The sequence below is a fragment of the Gambusia affinis genome, linkage group LG02, assembly GCF_019740435.1.
Source record: "Gambusia affinis linkage group LG02, SWU_Gaff_1.0, whole genome shotgun sequence".
In the NCBI taxonomy this organism is placed as follows: domain Eukaryota; kingdom Metazoa; phylum Chordata; class Actinopteri; order Cyprinodontiformes; family Poeciliidae; genus Gambusia; species Gambusia affinis.
This window is the reverse complement of record NC_057869.1, coordinates 13,482,567-13,500,307: the sequence shown is the minus strand read 5'-3', so window position 1 is coordinate 13,500,307 and position 17,741 is coordinate 13,482,567. Positions and strand designations below refer to the sequence as shown.

Sequence of the window (17,741 nt, the reverse complement as noted above, 5' to 3'; positions counted from 1 at the left end):
GTATGTGCACTCCTGTCATCGATCTATTTAAGAAGGTGAAACACGTCTTTCTACCAAGAAGGCTGCACTCAATAAAATCTAATTTGCTCTCATCAGACCGATGCCAATGCTGCAAAACTAAGCTCGACTGATGAAGTGCAACTGTTTTCTGCATTTAATAACCCTTTAAAAGTGTAGAAGTGCAACCATTACTCTCCTTTTAAATACTGATTTTTCTTTGTGAATTTCCTCACCTGCCCAAAGCCTATAGGCTGCTGTTGCTGGGGCTGGAACACGGGGCCGATTTTCTGCGGCCTGTTGAGGAGCGGTGTGGAGTGGTGATGCTGTCGCCCAGGAATGCCTCGCCCTTTGGAGTGGCACGAGGACTCTAAGACCGAGAGAGGTCATGTAACAGGAGACAGAGAGAGAGAGACAGAGATAGGGGATAACATGTGAATACAGAAATACCGGTGCTCGGGTCTTGGTGTCAGAAAGGATATAACAAGCAAACAGGACTTGCGCTGGAGCATGTATCCAACTGCAACAACTGCAAATGCACAGCATATCTCGGTACCCACTTGGAAACATTTGCAGCTCTGTGGGCTTATCAGAGATTTCAGCTGTGTGGGATCAGTTCCAAAGCTTAAAACATAGATGGGTATAAATAGAAGGATTTTTTGAAGACGAGGAGAGGTTTCTAACTAAGCTTGATCATAAAGCTTATGGTGGGGGTCAGATTGTTTGCTATAAATAAATCTTTCAGCACTAAAATAGAGAGATGTGCCCTTTTTGTTGGGCTTCGTTTGTAGCAGTTTAAAAGCAGGGGAGAGATACGCCACTGACACGAAAGCAAAATGAGTCTGCATGATTTTTTTTAATTTTTTTTTTTAGGGTTTAAAGCCAAACACTTCACTTACAAAACTCAGAAAAAAGTCATACTTAAATTACTCTTCACAGCAGTTACAAAGCCCACAGAGATAATGCGTAACAGCATAAAAGCTACACTTCAAACATTAGTTTTTTTAAAATAGCAAGAAAATACTAAACTTTTACCTATTTTTGTTTAGAGCACTGAACAATTGGTGGTTATTACACATGTACTAGGCAGATTTGAGGAGTGCAGATCCACACAGTTTCAGCAGATCTCAGATTTAGAGAAATGTAGACATCATGCAATTGTTCACATCAGAAATCAGAGCAGATTCGTCACAGCAGGGAACCCATAATCACCTGTGAGAACCTCTGTGGCCTACTAACACAGCATAATCCCAGGCCATGTGACCTGTGGAGCAGACAGCAGCACTGTTGACCAGACCTTTGACCTCACGTAACGTACTTAAGCACTTGGTAGCTGTCTGAGTGGATAATACCATCAAAAACAACATAGCAACAAGATGGAAAGATGTCCCATTATTTCAGTTATTGCAAGCTATAATTTATATTAGAGGGAAGATATGTTTCTATCAAACCACATTGATTCCTTCAGACAATTTTAGAAATTGTGAGGGATGAAGACATAACAGTTAAGTTTATGACTGATAATTCAAGTGGTCAACCTTCAAATGACCAAAGACACCTGAACTTTTGTTTTGTGAACTTTAAGTTCATCATGGCAAAAAAAAAAAGTTTATTCACTGAATATTTGCTGAAGCAGCATTTTTTTTTCCTACTGTCCCTGAGTTAAAGGAAGGATAACATTTGACATCAGATATCTTTGAGTATTTTGACTAGTTACATACGGTTCTACAGAGTTTGAGAGCTCTGATGGAGAGGAATAATGTTTTATCAACTTCATCACTGTAGTGACTAAAACACGGGCAGATTATGTGGAGAACAAGTGAGACTTGCACAGTCACTGCAAGTCTCTGTTGTCAGGAGAAACAGGAGGGCTGATGGCCTTGGGGTTAAGAGTAACAATGGCAGTCAATGGTTAGGCACAAAAATAATGATATATGTCCTTTAAGGAAACAAACATTTAAATGCATTTGTGTTATAAAAACCTTAGACTTCAAGGTGTACCTGTGTTTCCAGGTGTTTCGCTGATAGAACAGTTGTTGTTATTGTTCTGCACCCGCATTGGAGGCACCACAACGGTGCGTATTGTAGGCTTGCTGGGCTCAGTTTCAGGGGCAACGCACGCCACACGCGGCTCGCAGTTCTGGTTGCTGTCGGCGATGTAGCGGCGCTCGGTAAAGGGACTGCTGCTGTGGCCGGAGTTGTGCGAGGCAGGCGAGCTCTCCACCGTGTCACAACCGCTCTCCTGTTCGTCATCTGACATGCTGGAAAAGGTTGGTAAATCAGCTGTTTCTGTTGAATTCAAAATGTGTAAATGCCCCGGGTGTAAAAACGTGATCAAAAGTAGAACTTTACCTATTGGGTTGTTTGCATGGGGAGTTGTTGGACTGGGTTGAAGCTGAAGAGCTGGTGCTGAGCGTGCTGTCTGGACTGCTAAGAGAACATACTCTCTCCATACTGATGGTGCTCTGACACGCTTCACAGTCTGCACTGCCCTTACACCTGTGTTGGTAAGAGGAGTAAAAATAAGATGCAAAAGCCTTTAGAACAGGAAGCAGAAAACTGAGCCTGATGCTCAGTACTTACTCCCCCATTGAATGTCTTTGTGCATCCTCCTCTTCATCGCTGCTGATACTGATGACACTAACAGTCGGGCTGGCAATGCCAGAGATCAACATTTCCTGCCGCTGTTCCTGCGAAACTGAGAGCTCCTCGCAGTCCGGCTCCACTTTGCAGCAGCTCTCCTCATCGTCCTCCTCGACCTGATCCTCCGCTCGCCCCTCTCCTATGGCGCGCCCTTCTTCTTGACATCTGGCTCCCTCCTCCTCAATTTCCTCCACATTCTTTGCTGTGTCGGCCATCTTTGGGGACTGGCATGCCACATTTTGGATGTTTGTGTTTTGGGAGGTGCTGCTGCCCCTGCGCAACGAATAGATAAAAAAGGTTGTCAGTTCCCAGAGGTGCATGTTTTCATGTCTTTCTTAAGGATAAAATCCATGTGAAGTACCTGTTCACGCAAGGCTTTGCTCGCTTGTTTGCCGCTGGCTGTGGCCACACCACATGTGCGATGCCTATGTTGACTGGCTGGTGGGTGGACATGGTCATTTGGTTGGTTAGGAATGGCTGAGGGTGTGCAATCATGGAGCTGAAATGGTTACCATGGGGACGCACTTTCCTGCAATAAGAAAACAAAAGCCAAAAGCTTTCAGCACAAATTCTGAATGTCAAAGGTCAGCTTTGAGGCAGGCATCATTAGCATTAAGGGGAGGAAACAATACAGCTTCAGCCTGCTACATCCATTCCTTAAGTATAGCAACCAAAAGTAAAAAAAACAACAACAAAAAAAACAGCAAATAAAAAGCTATACATATAAGGCTTTACAATGAAAGTATGTTACATCAAGGACATGTAATACTAAAATAGAAAGGATTCTCACCCCCAGTCACTTAATCTCTGTGTGCCAGTCACAGTGTCAGAAGCCAGTGTGGTTGATGGTGGGGGGACAGACGTAACCTGCTGCCAAGTGGGCACCAAGATCTGCTGGGCACGGCTTGACCAGGCCTGTCAGTGTGTCGGAGAATAGCAACTGAATGTTTGACCTACTTTAATTAGGAATACACTTTACCTCAGTCTCTCAGCCTAAATACTTGTGTCTTGGGAATATATTCACAGCACTTTAACATGTTGTCAGATCACAGCTTAATATTTTTATGAAAATTTTATGTGACAGAGCAACACAAAGCAGCACAAAGATGGGAAAAGGAAGGGGGAAAAAAAATGTCTGAGCGTGCGATGTGCACATAAGTTCAGCCTCTTTTAATTTAATACCTCTAAATAAAATCCAGTGCAAAATAACCTCCTTCAGAAGTCACTTATTTGCAAAAGTAGAGCCTGTGTGAAAGATAATCCAAGTATAAATGCAGCTGTTCTCTGTTGGCTATGGGCACTTGCTAGAGAGCATTGCAGAGAAGTGTCACATCTTATATAGGGGACACAGCAAACATGTGACACAAATAAATTTTTTGTCAGATTAGACCAAAACGCTACACATGGAGCGAAGGTAGAACAGCACATCACTGTGAACACACCATCCCAACAATGAAACATGGGAGTGGCAGAATTATGCTGTTGGGATGTTTTTCTTCAGACTATTAGTGGCCACAAAAGACTTGAAAGTAGCGCCAAAGTTAACCTTACAGAAGGGCAATGACCTTGGATATTTAGCCAGAGTTACAATGGAACGGTTTAGATCAAGGTATTTTCATGTGTCAGAATGGGTCAGTCTACACTAGACTGAGACCAAAATGTGAGAATTTGAGAAGGCTGGCAAAGAGTGGGCAGAAATTTCACTCTCAAAATGTAAGAGCAAATTGTATTTTCACAACACTTTGAATCAGGGAAGTTGAATATATATGCATGGCACACTTTTTCCATTTTATTTGTGAAAAAAAAAAAAAAATACAACTATGTGTCTTCTCCTTTCACTTCCACACACTCATCCACCATTTTACATTGTTACATCCCAGAAAATAAAACAGCTGAACATTTTTGGTTTGTGATGTAATGAAACAAATGTTAAAAGAAAAGTTTACAGGTTATGAATACTTTAAGTGTAATCCATATCCACCCCCTACCTGAGTGATGACTCCAGGTCTTATCTGCAATGGCTGGATTGACGGTGCTTGAGTGACCAGAGGTACAGAGGCCTCCATTCGGACAGAGTAGCCAGCTGGCTTAGCAGTATTAGTGGGGATACCTGAAGATGCAATTAACAGGATATTTGACCTTTAGAAATTTACCAAAAGAAAAAGAACACTATTTATAAAAGTGAAATCAAGACTTGAGAGTCGCAGCTGTACCTGGTATTGTCGGGGGACACAGAATGAGAGCTTGCTGAAACGAATCATTGCATCCAAACTGACCACCACCAGTCTGCAGTGGTATCCCATGGTGCATTACTGACGGCGCAGACGGAACTAAACCCTGAAAAAAGGACAAAAGCAATATAAATATTCTATTCTGCCAGTAGGTGGCGACAGCTCTATGAACAGAGTACAGAATTAAGGGGAATGTGTTGGACCTCGAATCTATGCTGACAACAAAGTCGCTGTTCTGACAAACTTAAAATTCAGACAAAAAACATACCCGGAGTCCACTTCTTTAGGATAAAGTTAGCAAGTTAAGGCCTTGCTACCATCATCGCATGTCCAAGCTGATAGAAATGACTTTTTATGGGATTGATTTATCCAGGCTGGCCTGCCGAGGTCAGCCTTGTTTGTTGAATCTGGATACTTACCAGGAGAGCTAACAGTGCTGAGCGGAAACAGGTCAGACCCTTTAAATAGTGGAACATGTGCTTTTGCTTCTCTGCTAACCCTGCTCTCGTGCCTGGGTATAATCACATTTAAAGGATAACAAGAACTAGGGCTATATTGTTCTGCTACTGCTACTGTGTGTAGCCCAGCCCCCCATACACATGATGGTGAACACAAAGCAGGCTTTCATATGGGTTAGACCAAATCAGTTACAACCTTCTCCTATAAAAGCCTTCTCAGCAGTATTAGATACTGCTTAAAATTGGAAGTGATCAAACCTATTTAGTTATGCATGTGGAAAGCAACATGAGGCATCTAATATTTCCGCAAACATTAATATGTAAATATTTGTATCTTTCTAGTTTTCAAACTCAGCATGATTGTTTTCAGGTAAAGATGTTGAGACGGTTAGCACTATAAAAATCCAAAACAAAATAGGTTGGGGGCCCTTGTCTCCTCTTTTCTTCTCGGCAACAACAGTGATTTGTACTGTTGCCATGACCTCAGAAACATGACGTGATTTTGTTGCCATGACAGCAGTGATAGGACGCAATAAGACAGGCAAGACAGCATACAAAATGGGTAATAAAAGCAAGAAATCAGTCTCTGTTGGAACAAATGAAAGGAACAGTACATTGGATGTCAGGAACCTGCAGCATTTGCTATTCCGTCATTCTGCTTCCAAGAATTGTTTTTTACTCATTTGTTATCTACCAAAAGAAATTATTTATCTTCTGAGAACATGCATATTTGTTGGCGGATCTAATAATTATTCTTGCACGGGCTTGTAAAACACAAATGTACATGCACAGAAGTGGAAGTTGCTACTGAAACAGTCTGGACAACTTACTTGAGTGTGAACAGCTGGGATCTTGCTGAAGGGGAGGTTGGCTGAGGCAGCAGTGGTTGTAGTTACAGGTCTAACGAAAGGACCTGTATTTCTGTTGGCAGCCTCATACCCAGTGGGACGAGTCCAACAAACGTCCATGATGTGGAAACAAGACTTCACACTACGGACAGGAAAGCAGTATGTGAAACAATCATAATAATCTGCAGAATGTCTTAAAATGTGAGGCACAGCTGACTCACTGGTTGCTGTGGGGGAAGTCGAGCAGGTGTTGCATCGTCACAAATGGGTGAATGAGCGCTTCAGCAGGGGCGATCCTCTCTTCTGCATCGATCAGCAACATCTTTTTGAGCAGACCCACAAACTCCCGCCGGTCAGCCTTCTCCGCTAACGAATCGCAACCTTCCAGATTCATCATCAAGTTCACCTGTAATACAAAGGGTCGCTGTTTTGTTTCTTTTTAGCAAAATGTGCACTTAGCACAACTGGCATCAAAACACATAGTCTGTGTGCTCTCCCAAGAGAACATAAACCTTGTGGTAGCCATAACATTTTCTTAAAGCTGCCAATATTACAAAATCCAAATTTGCAGAAAAGACGTAGAAAGCTCAGAGGGATCAAAGGACTCAGATTTGCTGCAGTCCGTTCAGCTTTCCTGCTATATGCTGAAAGTTTGCCCTCTCACAGCATGAATGAAGGGCAGACACTCAAAATGCCAGAAAATACTCATTTAATGTCTCTGACTTCCTTTTTACCAACGCAGCATCATGAATACGAGACATTCACAGATCCAAATAGGATCAAATTTTTCAATTCCGACCAGCCAGTCATGGATTTACGGCAAACCCATGTGATTTTGGACAATTGTTGATGAATCTCTAAGAATAAAACATTACAATAAGTTTTGTGACGTGGAAGGATTTTAGTAGAACATGCTTTATCTGAAAGGTAAATTATGACAAATTGTATATGGATTTCCTCAAATCTAAAAAAAAAAAAACTACAAAATTTAAAAAGTGCTCATAGAAAACAGGGGAATTTGCCAGTTCTGAGGAAGTACACTGGAAGCTTACGTTATAGACTTTAGGCTTGGAATTTCAGAAGGGGAAAGATTTTTCTTCAAAATGATTTCAGTCATTTTCTTCTTATGACCTAACAGAAAGTCCTGTCGTCTACATTTCAGTCCAAAGAGCTAAACATACGTGCGCTATGTCATCCAAACAGCTGAAGATGTACTTCCTCGCTTCCTTTGATTTCATTCCCGTCTCCGTCTCGTGTTCATCTGTTGACTGCAGAACGAAAAATCATTCAGTGAGAATCCTAGATAGAAATGTGGTGAAACAGTTCCTGCTCATGCTGCTGGCACACATTTAGAAATGGTTTATTGATGATAATAAAATTACATTAACGTTGAGAATCTTTGATTCAGACCATCATGGGTAGTTGATTTTAGGCAGAAATAAGCAGCAGCCATTGTCAAACAGACAGTGAACAAATGTTTTCTCTAAAAACTCTTATGTATCTTGACACCATAATTTCCTGTTCTACTGGATTTGCAAGCATTTGCCAGTAGAAAGTAGAGTACAATTTCAAAAGCAGTTAAGGTTTGATCTATGACATTCATCTTTAGCAGTAAGGAAACTAGGACCACAATCTGCTTGCTTCAGATAGAGAGTTATACTGTTCCATGTTTCGTCAGTTCCCACCTTCAGTCTCCATGCTGCATAAGACGAGTCCGACTCTTTGCAAAAGAACCGTGCTGTCTTTGTTCCTGTATTCAGCAACTGTTCGCCTGGCAAACCTTGTGTCTGCGAGATGTAGCGAATCTACAGGACAAAAAACAGAGAGAGTCAAAGAAAGATGAGCAATACTCAGATATTTAGCAATAAAAGAACTATTAAATTGTCTGACTAAAGTTTGATAATATCGGTATTTCTCAAACCTACATTAAAAGAGAACCACAGACAACGTTTATGAGTTTTCAACCAAGCTTCTGCAGAAGGAGAAGACACAGCAAACCACTTCTCCAAGGTGTTTGCCATGCATTCTGACTCTCTGCATCAGAACTGGTCTTTTATTACAAAACAGAGCAGGAGTGGAATGTGGAGGGAGGGTTATTCTGAATAGAGAAAGAAAGAAAAGAATACAGAAACTAACATTCTACACACAGGCCATTTAGAAAGTATCCCAAGATAAGAAGCAGCTGCAGCTTCAAGGTTCAGGGAAAAAGCAAGTTTTGTCCTTCACATGGTTTAACAAATTCCTCCTCTCTGGGGTGTGAATACTAAACCTATGAATGAAAAGCAAACTGGTAACTACTTATGTAAGAATGATAACAAAACATAATTATTCTAACAGTGGCTTTATCGAAGAATTTTATAACAGATGCACTTTACAAACTCACAAGCAGCCACAATTCTCCAAAACCCCCACTAAATTACTCTGAATGGAAGTTTGCAGAGTAGAAACAACTGCAGAACCATTTAAGATGCCCTTTTCCTGTAAAAAAGTCTGAACCTGTCGCGCAAAAGAACACCAGTACATTGCAGTTTGTGCAGATAATTCCTGAAAAATACCAGATAAACTCTTGATATCAAGGCTCTCACAGTTTGAGTGCTTTCCACTGCAACAGCGGCTAGTAGTCAGATGCTGTGGTGCAAGAATGTCACACGCAGATTTTTGAAATGAGAGTGGCGAGAACCCTGGCTGACGTCAATCGCAGCCGAGTGTAGAGAACAACAATCATTAGAGATTCGGCGCAGCTTAGAGAGGATGAGGGGTATGGAAAAAGTCCTAACAGCCACATAGTCACACATTTGATCCTTAAAGACCTACCTAACAGAACGTTTAGAAGACAAACAGAAATGATGTTCCATTCATTTCAACTCTTTTGCTCTGCCATCCATTGTACATATATCTATTTTTCAATTTAATAAAAGCTTCTTAATTGAAAATGTTTGGTAGGCACCGTTCAATATGTGTTTTCACATAGCTGGTGCAAAAACTGCAATTTGTTTTAGTGTGGGTGGGACCGTTTGCTCGGGTTGGCTTGTCACAAACCCACTATATTGCTAAAAGATTTGGGAACACATCAAGGACCTTACTGACATCCCAAGGCTCCAATACAACTTTAATATGATGCTGATCTGCAACAATTTCAACACCTCTGGAAAAACTGTCTGCAAGTCTTAGACTCTGTTCATGTGAAAATCTGCTGATTCTTCCAGGAGAGCATTAGTGAGGACACACACTGATGTTGGATGAGAAGGTCTGTCTCTGCAATAATGTTAATGACTCATTTCAATGAGACTTATGATGAATAACAAAACACTGTTAACGTCCTTCTGCTTCGGTTCAAAACAAATGTTGACCCAAGATAATGAGTAGTCTAACCAGCTAATGGGAAAATTATTATTATTGTAATATTGTCCTTACTGTACAGTTTGTTGTTCTGTTTTTATTTATTTTAATAGTTTCATCCTTCTGTGAACCTGCGTGCCTCAACATCCTGTCACTTGGCTGCTGACTTTCCCCACTGTGGGACAATAAAGGGAATTTCTATTTTATTCTGTCTTAATAAAAAACGTGCTACAGGCAGAGGTCTTCTGTTGAGTTTAGGTTCCTTTGGGATTTTTACCACCTTACCACCAATTTACCTTCCAAAATATTTTCATCATTCTGCACCAGGAAATTCTTCTGCTTCGCGACAACCTAAAAAAAAAAACATCTAGGAAAGTAAATGGGATCGTGGAAATCCCCAAACCTTCAATGTGCATCAACATCGTGCACTTTCATTTCTTTTTTTTTTTTGTTTGTTTTTTTTGTAAATTCCCCTACATTTATATTTTTCCTCAGCAGTGGTGGATTTGAACCCACAGAATAATTCTTCTTTTCATTTTCTGTGTCAAATATTTACATCTGTTAAAAAATAAAATAAAAAAAAACAAGAGAAAACAGAAACGGAAAGTATTTTCTATGGAACATAGTAGCTGCAGACAGTGAGCACAGACAGTACAGATAGCCCTACATGCCTAGTATATGCAGGCCAAAGCCCTTCCTCATAATAAAAGTATTACAATCACACAGTCTGTCTTTTACATGCCTGATGTCAATGTGTCACGTGTGACGTCAAGAGACAACTGTGCCACCTTCCAAAGAGGATAATTCCCTCGGCGGCCTTTACACTTCTGACCTCACTTAACTTTTTTTTACAAGCTGAGTAGTGCCAAAGACAAAAGAAACAACTGCATCATTTGCAGTTTTTTTTCTTTTTAAGTTACAAGGCAGAACGATGATCTATAACTGCTTACAGAATCACAGTTTGTCGTGTCATGAGAAGCCTCGTATCCTTGTAAAGTATAAGATAGTGAGACGAGGCAATGAGGTAAGAAGAGGAGGACCGAGAGAAGAGGAAGAGCCAAAGTTATAAATACAATATGCTGCGTGGGATGGAACAAGACCCCGAAATGAAAGGTAAGAAGAAAGGGGGAAGACGGGCTGCAGAAACTTCACCGGCTGCAGCCAAATCATCCGGTGACGCCGGGATGACCATTCGCGCCAGCAGGCAGTTGCTTGGCAAATTAAAATAAGATTTAATTAGTTATCATTCCAATGTTTCTTCTTTTAAACTCATTTATTGTATTTAAAGGCACAAAGTGATGTAAAAAAAAGGATTTATCCTGTTAGAACATCAACAAAAAGTAATGCTAGATAAAAAAAAAAAAAAAATCCTGGGTAAATACAAACCACAAATTTAAAATCAAGACCAGAATACAGCCAGATATGTAGAACAAAAAAAAAAAAAACAAATGAATAAAATCACCCTAAAAGAAACTGCCTGAAAACACAAGTTAGGCTAAAAGGTTTTACAAAGCAGCTGAGCTATACAAATAAAATAAAAAATAAAAAATAGATGAGACGCAAAAACCACAGACACCATTCAGACTAAAAAGGGTTATAAAGTCACAATACACAAATGGAGAAAATCAACATCTCATCCAAGAGTTTCCAGATGAAAAAACATCTGCTGACCAAAAGGAGTATAAAGGCTCCACTTCGCTGATGCTCAAGGTGAGAAAATATTCTGTGGACTAACGAGACAAAGTGGAACTTTTACAAGTGTCTGGACGGATCCCATCTGCTGTAAAACTAACACTGCATTTTATAAAACAGATCTAAAGTAAGAGCCGGACATGATGGCAGTGGGATGGAATGGGACTGATTTGCTTCTTCAAGGCCTGGACTTCATTAATGGAACCATAAAGAAGAATGTCCAGCCAGCAGTTTTTGGCCAAATATGGCTGAAATAAAACAATTTTGTCAAGAAGAGTGGTCCAAAATTCCTTCCAAGTGGTGTAAAAGACTATTGCCAGCTATCAGAAATGCTTGATGGCCATTGTTGCTGCCAAGGGTGACCCAATTGGTTATTAGATTCAGGGGGAGCAATTCGTTTTTCACAGTGAGTCACACCAGCTTAGATTTACCCGGTTTGTCCTTGTTTAACAGCAAATGTGTGCAAGGAAGAGAAGTAGCTTTAACAAAAGCAAACAGAAGCAAAATATAAGGGAGCAAATATTTCTTTACAGTTTATTTCAAAGATCATTTGTGCCACTAAGAGCTTTACAATGCTCTAATAACAACTTTGCTCTTTGATGGCTTCGACTGACCACTGTAAACATTTCCATAACCTCTTGCTGCATCCTGCTTTACGACAGCACTCAGGACTTGGCAGAGGCAGACATGTGGGACAGGCGTCGCATAGCACAGGTTACTCAGAACATTTCAACAAAGAATAACACGGAAGCCCACTCCAACTTTCAATTTCTGTCAGCGATTTACATTTGGTGGGTTCTGATCTCTAGCCAATAAATTTAGACATGCATTTCTCTAACTTCTACTAGTTTTCAGTCAATGTCTCCTTCAGTGGCAATATATTCCAATATGTTTTTTGTAGAATTTTTTTTTGCTCTGTCCTCGTCTTATCAACTCCAGACAGTCCCATATTAAATTTAGAAGGTCCCCCCCCCCGAGATATTTCAAAAGCAGCTTTGCCGACAGACCGACTTGTTCTTCTGAAAACAGATTAATCATCTTTAGACTTTGGTGCCACTGTGCTCAAGTCAAATCTCCTTTCAGAGATGTTGAGTTATCTCTTCTGTCGCAGTTCTTGCGGAGGGTGAAAAATGATGCCAGCGCTCAAAAATACATCGCTGCGAGTGCAGTGTCGTAATATAGGATGCTGCAAGGGTTCAGAAGAGGATCTAACTGAGACTCTGTTGGCAAGTTGTGAGTATACACGGCTGTGCAGCGGGGGGTGCGGGGAAAGCCGCTCAACATAAGCCCTGATCTGTCTAGTCCAAAGAAGATAAGATCAGGGGTCTGCTGAGAGGGGGAGGCATAAAACAGCTCCCAACATACATACCATCATTCACTAGAATGTGCTGTTCTGTTCACTGTAACACACACCAATCCTTCAGGTAAGTATGTCACCAAGAAACATGGTTACACCTTCTACATTTTTCTCACTGTAAGTTACATGAGCAGCATATCTTCCATATTCCATAAATATACTGACACTTGATCAGTATTTTAAAAGTTTAAATACTGTAATAAATGTCACAAGTAAATGTTACACTTTGCCATTTATTTATGATTTAAGTTGATTGACATTGCTCTGAACTACATTTACATTTTAATGGAAACATGCTATTTTGGGGGGCGGGGGGAGTATGTTTACTGGCATAAAATGGAGAGAACTTAAACAGAAGAAAACTGGCTAATAGGAAAGCTAGTTTGTAAGTGAACCCAGAAGCAAATACAATGAACTCCATCCTTTGTAGGTGAATAGAAAATAAGGAAAAGTAAGAGAGGAGAGATGATGGACGTAATCAGCCTCTCGGGTTTCAAGGTAGAAATAGGAGACGGAGAGGGTGTAGATATGGGTGTAGCTTCAAAGGCAGGAAAGTCCACTTAAAAACATTAAAGCGCAGAAGAAAACAGGACCCAAGAAAGAGACTGAGTCATGAAAGATGGGCGCAAAAAAAGGAGAAAATGCTGAATGAGTCATATAACAACATAAGCTCTGAGCGGGGATGACAAAATCTTGACAAATATAGCGGCCAAAAGCCATTGGCCAATAAAACGTGAGAGGTGAGAAGAAGGTTGTTTACCTGGTCGTACTCCAAGGCCCCGGGGTAAAGAGGCCAGCCCAGAAAAAGCTCAGCAATCACACAACCTAGGGACCACATGTCTATGGCTTCACAAAACGGCAATCCCAAAATGATCTCTGGAGCCCTGTGGGACAGATAATACACACACCTGTGAGTCCAAAGCAAAGAGCAATAGAAAAAATGTAGACATTTTAATCACAAAATGCCGACATGTTTAAAACGCATCATTTAAAATATTTTTACACACAGAAAGGGTGTGCGGCGGGACGGCATTATGAAAAATCTTTGTAAAAGTCTACACGAAAACAGAAGTTACAGTATTAAAATAGAATACAATACAAAAGAAAAGTCCTTCATTTTGTAATAATCCTATCTGCACACATTAGGCTTTTTGTATTTGTGCAGTTAACACCTGTTTGATAAAGCTGTGCGATTCCTGATGACGTTCGCTTTGATGGGATTGTCGTAGATGTGTTATAGAGCTAACCGACGCATAAGCCGGTGTTGTGTGCGTGTGTGTGTGTGTGTGTGTGTGTGACAGAGCCAAGTCGCAGCCTGCTATGGCAGTGGGTAAGCAGGTCAGTCACAGTGGGACCAAAACTTTGACAGACCTTCCTGTCTGGAAACAAAGTAAGTCCTATTTTTCCTATGAGGCGCCTCATTGTGACTTCATAGCTAATCATTTTATTACTTCACTGGGATTATGAAAGGAGGCTGTTAGAACCAGTAAGATGTGTGTACAAAAGATGCAACGTCTCACTGCACATTTCACAAAAGTCAACCAAGACATGATATAATTAGAATATTATTTTGTCTGTTAAATCATAATTACATGTAAAAGCAGAGAATTAACATTTATTTCAACTTCAGTATTCCTTTCTCATCTGCATAGGTGACCGTAATAGAAAAGCAAACGGGGAAACTTGAGTATCGCAGATCTGTTTCACTTCTGTTCAGCAAATAAATGTGAAACCGTTTACCAGCATGAAACAATCCAGAGGATATAAATGATCTAAAGAGTGATGCAGGATCTTCTGTTACATCCTGTCACATACACAAAGCTCAGCATACCAACCAAGAGAGTCCTGCACTTTCATGTCGGACATATTTAAAGTGACCCAGGAAATGCCTCCTCCATGACGTCCTTACAGCCATATGGGGCTTAAAGCATGCGGGGCGTGTGCAGCAACACTAAGTCTGAGGCATGCTAAATTGGGTTTTAGATCATTTTATCACTCAGCAAAGGCAATTGCAAGCAACAGTTGGCGGGTTTAGAAAAGTTTAGAAAGTTATGCTGGCTATTTCAGTCTCACAAGCATGTTTTAAATGTATATTATTTTTTTCAAGACAATCTTGTTATTTTTTCATTTCATAAAATGAAAGTTTTATTAAATAAAAACAGCTCGGCATATTTTCCCCTGTCGTTACATAATAAATGTGCTATGTTTGTTGAAAAAAAAAAAAAAAGTCAGCTGCTTTGCTTATACACTAAACTTCCCTTATCACACACCACTGGACAAGAGCTCTTTACGGCTGTTTCTTAATCCGACTCCCGCTCGCTTTATGACCATTATCCTGCTTTGGCAGAGTGGATATTTATTTAGGAAAAATATCTTCCATGGTATTTGATGAGAGCCACTGAGCCTTTTAGTGAGACACTGGAGTGACAGATGTTTTGTAATCAGCCCCTAACAGTCATTGATTCTGTTGCACTTTAAGCCACTTCCTCATTGAAAATCTTGTCTGACGGTGGATGAATGCAGTTTTCCAGCGTAAGAATCTCCACTTAATCCTGCTTTCCTTGTATTCTGTGGTTCTCACTCCTCACAGCTGCATCCATCAAATTAGTGCAACAGTGAAACTAAAATGAAACAAAAAATAAACTAGAAAACAGTACATCTTTGATGTATAGCCTGAAAAGATAAGTGGAGGTTGCCATGGTTGCATGGGTCCAACCAGATCAATCCAATGAAGGTCTTGTCCCCCTCCTTTCAAATCAAACCTGTTTTTCATTCTAAGAATATGACGTGAAACCACAGGAGCCAATGGACAGTAGAGTAGAAGAAGCCTTGTGATGTTTCCACCACATGCAAAAACCACAGAACAGATAGATGGGAACAAATTCAAACGCTGACGTATCTCGTCTTCCTCAGGTGCGTCACACAGTTGTGTCGTGACAGATAATACAGAAGGGAAACGAGTATAGTTTTACTGCAAAATTACTCAATCCATCAAAGCAACACCTAAAGGAAGAATTCTAAGAAAAATAAATACATATTCAGTCTATTTGTTACAGTCAATTCAATTGTGATGTTTTTGAGATCGGCAAAATTACAAAGGATCTACAAATGAAAGGATGAATCATATCAGATCTGCTGACTAACAACATTGAAAGTGATTGACTAAGAGCCAGACATTAGTTCTCAGCAATGTTACTTTCACCTCATAACCACACAGGTTCCCGCGCTGTCTCTTGTGTTATGTAAGAAACACTAATAAAACCCATTAATAACAATAAAGAGTGATTTTAAATAACAAGAAACACAAATGTAAGCAGTAAACACAGACTCGGTTTTATATCAATTGTCTCAAGTATGACGCCAATCCCAGAGTGAAACCAAAAGAAGCTAACATGGCTAACATGGCAGAGGTAACATGGCTTTGCTTCTCTTGGCAAAAAACAAAGTAGCTAAAAAAACTCCCTGGAAACACATCATCTCTCTCTCTCTCTCTCTCTCTCTCTCTGTGATCAGTTGTTTTAGTATCTGCTGCTGCCATACAAACACGTCTTGCTGCCTACTGCTCAGTTACATATTGTAAGGAAATGTTTTGTATGGAAAACAATGCAGACATGATGGTTTGTGTATGCACTGAATTTCTTACTGAGGTGTGGAGGGACATATCAAATAATGTAATGAGTCAGCTCCTCTATCCTGATATCCTGAGTATGGGCAAGTACTCAAACATGTCTGCCTTTCTGTTTTTATTATTAATACATTTATGTCTGATGAAGTCCAATCTATCTCCTGTTGCTTTAAATCACCAGAGGTAGAAGAGGCTGAATAAAAACCTGAGGAAAAAAAATATACATGAAACTTTACTTAAAAATCTAACCACATGAAACAAACATACTTTTTACCAACTAAAGAAACAACTAATTTCCACATGCCTTTGTTTAGGAGACATGTTAGTGGGCATAAATTAACTTCATCATCATTTTTTATTCAGGGCCATTATATCAAAGTCCAGAAATAGCCCAGTAACTCACCCTGTTCTGTTCTCGAAGTTAGAGGCGGTGTGTGAACTGCCCACAGCACAGCAAACATGGCTGGCCACACCTTCAGAGCTCATCAGTGTGTGCAGCATGCTCACACAGGTCTTTAACCGAAACTGAGAATCAGAGAAACTCAGCAGGACTCAGACAAAAGTATGCTTTATAGCTCAGTCACAACGAGAGACCGACAACATGGCTGCTTCATAATGAGAGAGCAGAGGCTTAAAGCATGTCTCTTCCAGGAACTGTAATTCCACACACTCTCTGGGCGTCCTGCATTATTAAGTGGAACACAAAGGCAGCTTTGCAAAGGGAGGAAGAGGCGCATGCACTCTGATCTGCCCAGACTTTAGATTAAAGACACAAAACTTTAGACACGTTATACTGATTTCAACTAAGCTCTGTGTCAACACGGAGGTTACTTCCCCCAGGTTAGGTATAAACTCGCTTCTGTTGTTTTGAGGTTTAATACAATTAATGCTTGAAAGCTTATGAGTCTAATTCTGTAATCCAGGTCATTCTAAAGTAGAGAGTAGACAAAGAACATTTAATCATTTCCATTCTTTGAATATTGAAACACATTTCTTAGGCATGAAAATTGCTGCACCATATCGACTTTTTAATTTTATTATGGAGATTTTGTGTATTCATAAAGTTAAGCTAAAAACTCTAGCAAATAAAGACAATAACAATAAAGATATCCTTGACATCCTTGAAAGTGAAGCATCATGGCCTCAGTCTCAAAATATACCATCTCAAGTCATTTCATTCCAATGAATATGAAATGCACAGCATGAGGTTTGTTTTAATCACTGAATGCTGTTTCCGTTTTCCCCATCAGTTATACTACCAGCTTCAAAGGGCATGCTGAAAAGATGAACTTTTACTGTAAAGTAGCAATGTAACACCACTTAATGTTCTTGGACCTCAGCTTGCTGCTGGAATAACATCAATAATCTTGCAGGAGAAAGGGTAATTATGTTTTCACTGAGCTCATATTTGTTCATTTTTTTCTGTTATGAATAATTTCTAACTCTAAAACGCCATGTGGAATTAATAGCTGACAACTGAAATGTAATGTGTAATTTATAGATTTTGTTTTTACTGCAACATCGGCATCAAAGCATATACACAGAACTTCA

The 17,741-nt window shown here is 40.1% G+C and overlaps 1 protein-coding gene across 4 annotated transcripts in view; it reads right to left on the bottom strand.

Annotated features, from left to right (window-relative positions):
• hipk3b (homeodomain interacting protein kinase 3b) overlaps positions 1 to 17,741 on the bottom strand; it is a 45,620-nt gene that overhangs the window by 5,914 nt on the left and 21,965 nt on the right. For 3 of the 4 annotated variants that reach the window (XM_044137005.1, XM_044137022.1, XM_044137013.1), the window contains exons 3-16: positions 13,326 to 13,449; positions 7,863 to 7,982; positions 7,359 to 7,445; positions 6,399 to 6,583; positions 6,160 to 6,319; positions 4,854 to 4,977; positions 4,629 to 4,750; positions 3,431 to 3,555; positions 3,002 to 3,169; positions 2,581 to 2,913; positions 2,350 to 2,496; positions 1,999 to 2,258; positions 1,210 to 1,261; positions 234 to 367 (exon numbers count right to left, since the gene is read on the bottom strand). In XM_044137005.1, coding sequence (XP_043992940.1) covers positions 234 to 367; positions 1,210 to 1,261; positions 1,999 to 2,258; positions 2,350 to 2,496; positions 2,581 to 2,913; positions 3,002 to 3,169; positions 3,431 to 3,555; positions 4,629 to 4,750; positions 4,854 to 4,977; positions 6,160 to 6,319; positions 6,399 to 6,583; positions 7,359 to 7,445; positions 7,863 to 7,982; positions 13,326 to 13,449 — 2,141 coding nt within the window. The remainder of the gene's footprint in view (positions 1 to 233; positions 368 to 1,209; positions 1,262 to 1,998; positions 2,259 to 2,349; positions 2,497 to 2,580; positions 2,914 to 3,001; positions 3,170 to 3,430; positions 3,556 to 4,628; positions 4,751 to 4,853; positions 4,978 to 6,159; positions 6,320 to 6,398; positions 6,584 to 7,358; positions 7,446 to 7,862; positions 7,983 to 13,325; positions 13,450 to 17,741) is intronic. The other variant, XM_044137030.1, reaches the window with a different exon arrangement.